The 7,523-nt window shown below is 43.1% G+C and overlaps 1 protein-coding gene across 1 annotated transcript; it reads right to left on the minus strand.

Moving 5' to 3' along the window:
• Positions 1–4,768: 4,768 nt before the first annotated feature.
• On the minus strand, positions 4,769–5,620 carry LOC122319477. Its single transcript, XM_043206804.1, has one exon. The coding sequence runs from the start codon at positions 5,618–5,620 to the stop codon at positions 4,769–4,771; it is 852 nt and encodes a 283-aa protein (XP_043062739.1).
• Positions 5,621–7,523: the final 1,903 nt, after the last annotated feature.

A 7,523-nucleotide genomic window follows, 5' to 3' on the forward strand; every position in this document is an offset into this window, starting at 1 on the left:
TTCGAACAATTTGCATTTTGCAGTCCCGTTTTTTATTTCTATATAATTTGATTTGATATCTATTTTATCACGTGCTCGTGTAGTTGGTATCGCGTCGAAATCAAAGTGAGCAAAGAGAAAATATCAAAAAATATCCAAACAAAATATCGCAATACCGATATTTGGGCAAATAAAATATCACGATATAAATATATCATTTTCAGAAAAAAATATCGATATATTGATATTTTGATATATTATCAACAACCCTAGTAGTGATCCAGACAGAGCCATCACATTTGCCTCAAACCTACAAAATGTATTCACGCCAAACCAGGCTACTAACACATTCGCGCTACCGTCCTCACCCGTAAACTGCCACCAGCAACACACCCCAATTGTGTTTCGTTTAAATAATCAAAGACAATCTCAGCCCGAAAAAATCCCCCGGCTGCGACCTTTTAACACCGGAAATGATTATCGAGCTGCCACACTCTGCAGTCCGCTACATAACCCAGCTCTTTAATCCCATCACCATACATGGTTTCTTTCCACAACAATGGAAGAGATCGATTATCACAATGATTCCAAAGCCTGGTAAGGCCACTCATGTATTTCGACACTATTCGAAAAATGCCTACTGATCCGACTTAATCTACATCTGAGAAGCCACGGAACTATTGAACAGGTGATTCGTATAACAACGGAAATAAGAACTGCATTTGAAAATCGCTAATACTGTAAATCAGTATGTTTAAACGTATCCCAAGCATTCGACAGAGTCTGGCTTGACGGCACAAACTTCTAAAGCCTTACCTCTATGACAGAAAGTTTGCAGTACGGTGCAACACTGCCACTTCCACTGACCATAAAATTGAGGCTGGAATCCCCCAAGGCAGCGTTCTTGGGCCTATCCTATACCTCATCTATACAGCCGACATCCCTACAAATAGTCGCTTAACGGTATCCACATTTGCCGACGATACAGCTATCCTTATCCTTTCAAGGTCCCCAATCCAAGCTACAGCTCAGCTGGCATTCCACCTCATCGACATTGAGAAGTGGCTCTCTGACTGGTAAATAAAAGTAAACGAGCAAAAATGCAAGCATGTGACGTTCACGCTAAATAGACAAGAGTGCCCACCACTCTTGTTGAACAACATACCACTCCCGAAAGCAGATGAGGTAGCGTACCTAGGAGTCCACCATGACAGAAGACTTACATGGCGCAGGCACAATGAAGCCAAAAAAACTCAACTTAAATTCAAAGCCAACAGATAACACTGGCTCATCAACTCTGGTTCTCCGCTCAGCCTAGATCACAAGGTCTTACTCTACAATTCTGTATTGAAACCTATCTGCACCTGTGGCTCACAGTTATGGGGCAATGCCAGCAACAGCAATATTGACATCATACAGCGAGCACAATCAAAGATTCTGCGAAGCATCACTGGGGCACCGTGGTACGTTCGGAACGAAAACATCCAAAGTGACTTAAATACTTAAGGAAAACTACTATAGCAAGCTTTACTCGCACCCCAACCTAGCGAGAGGTCTAACCCAGCTCAGCAGGCGTTCCCGTCTCCGGCGAAAGGACCTACCAACCCAGCGAAGAAACTTTTAGGGCTGTCTAATCATAAAACAGTTGGAAAAATAATACAACGGTTCAAAACTTTTATAGCTAAGATTTTTAAACTTATTGTTAGTTTTTATACAAGAAGATTCAATAAATAAAAGAAAAGTAAAAAAAAAAAAGAAAATTATTTATTTACTTCAGGCTGGCTCCGAACTTTTTTTTGGATTGAATTATTATACCCATTACTCGTAGAGTAAATGGGTATACTAAATTCGTTGAAAAGTATGTAACAGACAGAAGGACGCGTTTCCAACCATATAACGTATTTATATTCTTAATCAGGATCCATAGCCGAGTCGATCTGCCCATGTCCGTCTGTCCGTCCGTCCGAATGAGCGTCGAGATCTCAGGAACTACAAAAGCTAAAAAGTTCAGAGTAAGCATACTGACTCCAGAGACAAAGACGCAGCGCACGTTTAACGATTTATATTTCCACGCCCACTCTAACGCCCACAAACCGCCCAAAGCTGCCACGCCCACACTTTTGAAAAATGTTATGATATTATTTCATTTTTGTATTAGTTTTGTAAATTTCTATCGATTTGCCAAAAAACTTTTTACCACGCCCACTCTAACGCCCACAAACCGCCAAAAACTGTCAGTGTTGAAGACTCTCCTTCGCACTTCCACTAGCTGAGTAACGAGTATCAGATAGTCGGGGAACTCGACTATAGCGTTCTCTCTTGTTTTTAAATTTTTTCAAGTTTTCAATTCCCGATTTAAAATGTTCGGCTAATTATTCTCTTTTGCGTTGGAATACTATAAGAGCAACATTTAGTTGTATTAAGTCCACAATAAAAAGTTTAAGGCAAAAAACCCCTGCTTTGTTGGGCAGGTATCATTTAGTTAGCGGAAGTACAATAGAAAGTGAAACTCAGGTTGACTTTTTGTCCCAATTGAGATACAACACCAATTGTTAGTGAATCTGTCCCTTACTTGAATGAATAGATTGAAGATTCGAGCGCTGGATCATAATTGTGTTGCTTTCGAGCATTGCTCTAACCGCGTTCAAAAATTCAATTTTCTTTTTTAAGCCTATCTTAGTTATGTAGCAAGCTGGAATACAGATGGGTACGTTTGCGAAAGTCCACTGTCCGCGCGAATTTATAACTATTTCCCTAATTCGATCAAAGAAATATAACTTAGGTCGAAGTCTTTTGTCTGTTCTATAAAATTTTTCGGAAAACAAAATATATGGTAATTAAAATTAATCCTCCTACATTGCGCGAAACGTCATGCATAGAGTTCAATTTTTATATATAATTTTATCGTTAATTATTAACTGCATTAAAGAAAACGTTAAATTACGTTTTGATTGCTTGGTCGGTTTGGAGTTAGTTGGATTTAATAGTAATTGTTATAAATCGTGTACCATATGGGACTTGACCGTTCTCCCGGGAAAACAGGTGCTGACGCACAGTCAAAAATAGTGTGTTCATTATGTTTTTTTTTTTTTAAATTATTTTTATTCCTCTTGGGAACTTAGGGCTTCTACGAGAGCTTTCCATCTAACTCTATTTTGAGCTGTCTGTTTTGCACTTGCCCATGTGGTGTTTGTTTGTGCTAGTTCTTGGTGAGCGGTTCTTCTCCAGGTTGCTCTTGGCCTTCCTACTCGCCTGCTTCCTTAGGGGTTCCAGTCTAGTGCCATCCTCACTATGCTACTCGGGTTTCTTCTGAGAGCGTGCCCTATCCACATCCATTTTTTCTTCCTTATTTGTATGTGAATCGGGGACTCGTCTACAACGCGCCACAGTTCTGTGTTGGCTATTCTGTTTGGCAAAAATACCCCACATATGACTCTCAGGCATTTGTTGCTCAAAGCCTGTAACTTCTGCGTTATTTCCTCACTTCCGTATAGCAGTATGGATTTCACACACGCATTGTAGATCCTGAGCTTTTTTCGTCGGCTGATTTGTCGGTCTCTCCATATGCGGTATAATCTCCCAAATGCCGAGCGAGCTTTGCCAAGACGACTGGAGACATCATCATCCACTCCACTATGATGGTGCCAAGGTATGGGAAACTGGTAATGAACTCGATTGGGTTCCCATTTATGTTGATGTTTCCTTGGCTGGAGTGGATGAAGCGCATAGCTTTTGTTTTCGCTATGTTTATCTCGAGCCCTACGCTGCTGGCTATCCTGACGAGGTCGTCACTTTTCCTGTGTATGTCGTCGAGTCTGTGCGATATGAGACAGATGTCGTCTGCGTAGTTCAAGTCCTCAAGGTGTCTGGTGAGGTTCCACGTAATTCCGCGCTTGGACGAGCATACTTCGCTCATTAACTCGTCGACTACGATGTTGAAGAGGAGTGTTGACAGCGGGCATCCTTGCCGAATTCCGGTGTTTGTCTGGAAAGGTGCACTAGTTTTTCCATTGTGCAGTACCGCCAGGTTGGCATCGTCATACATCGATTTGATGATGGCGATGATATTTGCAGGTACTCCTTTTCTTGCAAGTGCTCGCCATATTGCTGCTCTTTCAACTGAGTCTAATGCTTTCTTGAAGTCGATGAAATGGAGGTAAAGCGGGGCTCTCCATTCCACAGCTTGCTCGGTTATTATGCGTAGTGTATTTGCCTAGTCTACGCAACTACTGTGTGGTCTAAAGCCTGCCAGTTCGTCTCGGATTGTTGGTTCAATTTTTTCCTGGAGGCGTTCGTTCAGAAGTGTAGCTAAGATCTTGTAGCTGGTGTTGAGCAGTGTTTTCCCTCTCCAGTTGTTGCAGTCACTAAGGTCGCGTTTTTTGGGAAGTTTCAATATGATTCCGCTTTTCCAGGAGGCTGGCACCGTCTCGCCTTCCCATATGCGTGAGAAATGTGGATGCAATATTTCAGCCATCAGTTGGGTGTCAACTTGAAGTAATTCGCCTGGTATTTTGTCTTCGCCAGCTGCCCTGTTGTGCTTCAGCTTCTTTATTGCATTCAAGATTTCTCTTACATTCGGGGGTGCAGAGGGTATCCTGCTTCTCTCACTTGGCGGCACAACACTCCTGTAGTCTATGGCCACATTTGGTGATGTGGTGTGGCTAATTCCCATGAAGTGTTGGCGCCATCTTTGGATTTGTGCGTCATCATTGGATAAGAGGTTACCTTCTAGATCTCTGACTGGTTTGTTCTGTTTGTGATGGGTTCCTGTGAACCGTGCAATCTGCTGCTATAGCGAGCGCATGTTGTTATCGCCGGCTGCTCGTTCTGCGTCTGCTGCAAGTCTATCCAGCTGTGCTCTTTTGTTCTTTCTGGCCGACCTTTTCACCGCTCTGCATAGTCCGTGATACTCCTCACGGTACTGTGTGAGCTGGTCCGGCAGAGGCTTCAGGTGGTTCCTCTTTCTAATCAGGTCCCAGGTCCCTTCAGATATCCATTCCGATCTTCCGCGTTGTTTCAGGCCGAGTATTTCCTCCGCCGTGGTCCTTAGTTGCCTGCAGGTGTGCTCCCATGGGTGGTCTTCTAGGGGGATCAGCTGTTCTCGCAGCGTGGACGTCATTCTCGTCTTCAGAGTAGAGTCACTAAGGAGGTGCAGGTTGAGAGGGGGTGCTCGCCGGTGTTGACTGTTGCCAGTGTTCCTTGAGTGGTTGCGGTTGAGCTTTATTGAAAGTTCTCCAATGAACAACTCATGGTCACTGTCTACGGCTGCTCCCCTTTTGTTCCGTACGTCCAGTAGCGAGTGTCTCCATTTCCTGCTAATGCATATGTGGTCGATCTGGTTGCGCGTATTACCACTTGGAGATGTCCAGGAGTATTTGTGGACATCTTTGTGTGGGAATATTGTGCCGCCGATGACCAGTTGGAATAGCTGGCAGAGTTCCACTAATCTCTCTCCGTTATCGTTGCGAGTCCCAGTTCCATGCTGAGCCATGACAGATCTTAGTCCGGTGTTGTTAGGGCCAATTTTTGCATTGAAGTCACCCATGAGGATGTTAATGTCACCTTGCCGTAGCTTGTTGAGGGTTGCTGTAAGGGCAGTATAGACGTCATCCTTGGTGTCGTCATTTGCGTCTTCCGTCATGGCATAGCATTGAGTAATGTTTATGTATCAAGCTCTACAACTGAACCTGGCGGTCATGATTCTATCAGAAATGGGTTCCCAGGAAACCAGTGCCTTCTTTATGCGCTTGGACACGAAAATTCCCACTCCATATCTGCTGCCGTCACTAATGCCACTGTGTAGGACTAGATTGCTATCTGATGTTGTTATTTCCCCACTGCCAGCCCACCTCATCTCGCTGATTCCAGCTATTGCAATGTGGAGTTCTTCCATCTCCGCCTCGAACTGTGCTAACCTAGATGGTTCTCTTAGAGTTCTAACGTTCCATTGTCCAATTCGTGTCCGTTTTGAGATGCCTATAGTCGTTATCGAATTTGGGGAGCCGTTTATGTTTAAATTTCTCGTATTAGTTTCAGTAACCGTTGTAAGTTTTTCGACCGATCTTGTGATTGGGCAGATGCGGCTTATCCCAGTGGTGGGGCTGCCACCTGTCGCCATCGGGGATTGGCGTCTACGGTGTTGTGTTGTTATTCGTAGAAAAGCGAACAGTCTGGTAACGCGCTCGCCCTGCTGGGTGTTGTTGCTGTTCGCAGAAAAACACAGGGGGTTCATTATGTGAAACACATATTATTTCAGTTGCGGAAATCTATAAAACATCTTGCAATCACGATTTTCATAGGTGATGTATTGCAGCGCATTTCAAAAGTGACAACAAATGTCCAAGATGTAATGACGTTTGTTTGCCTGAAGAAATCTTCAGAAAATCCAGGTGTTTCTTTAGATAACAATAGGGCATCCACTTTAGCAAGCGCTGCAAAAACAAACGAAACTGCCAGGGATAGAATAAACCCTGGTGAGGCCATGAATGCTATCGCTTTAATTACAATGGAGCGCAGGCTTCTAACAAGTCTGTCTGAGAAAATTAGTGAACTTATACAGAATTCAGCTATGGACACCATGCAAAGACTCATGATTTTCCCTCCTCAGTCGAATTCAAATAATACACGAGCACAAGCCCCGATAGAAAACTCTTCACATGAAGTAGGTTCCGTCTGAGAAATAGAACACCGACGAACCCAAAACTCGGTATCCCGCCTTTCGTATAGATCCCACAATACCGATCTGATAAATCGTCCCGACAAAGTTCTCCATATCTTAAACGGATGGAAACTAAAGTTCTCGAAAACAGGCTTTTTATCTGTCGATAATTTTATATACGGTGTAGAAGCACTAACCGTACAGACATTGGATGGAAAGTTTTCTTTGTTATGTAAAAACGCCAGTGTTCTCTTCGAAGGCAAAGCCAATGAATTATTATTACAAGTCAGTAAACGAGATTCAATGAAATCAGTTGTGTGTAGCTTTGAGATTGCAATTTCGTCAAGATAGAGATGATGCAGACATCGAAGAACTCATTCGAAGTAGGAAACAAAAATTAAACGAAAACTTTGACTGCTTTTTTGAAAGCATATCTGTGCTGTTAGACCAACTGGAGAATCCTTTGTCACCGCCGAAAATAGTGCCAAGTTTCTGAACTTATAAAGGAAAATACAGAAGAAGAATCGGATTCAGATTCACGTGTAATCGAAGTCGAAGCCTTTACTTTAATTTGTTGGAACTGCAACCAAGGGGGACATAGGTATCAGGATTGTTACGGCTGTGGTACAAACAACAGCTACAAGCCAGAGAGCAGTAGGTCGCCTCCCAAACCGAAGACTTCCAGTGCTCAGTGCAGTCAGGGAACGATGACAGATTAAGGATCGATGTACTTTTAGATACATTAACAAGCTCACCGGACTTACTTATAAACCCAGACTTAACTCTCCTTCATCGAAAAATTACAATTTACCGGAAATGTATCCCCTCGGAAGTGTTTCTACTTCTTTATTACGGCGTTCGCTGTCTAGAAGTTCCATTAGGATAA

The sequence above is a fragment of the Drosophila yakuba genome, chromosome 2L (assembly GCF_016746365.2).
Source record: "Drosophila yakuba strain Tai18E2 chromosome 2L, Prin_Dyak_Tai18E2_2.1, whole genome shotgun sequence".
Taxonomy (NCBI): domain Eukaryota; kingdom Metazoa; phylum Arthropoda; class Insecta; order Diptera; family Drosophilidae; genus Drosophila; species Drosophila yakuba.

Bases quoted from the DNA above. Each gene is read 5' to 3' on its own strand.
- LOC122319477 (XM_043206804.1), bottom strand. From the start codon at position 5,620: ATGACGGAAGACGCAAATGACGACACCAAGGATGACGTCTATACTGCC.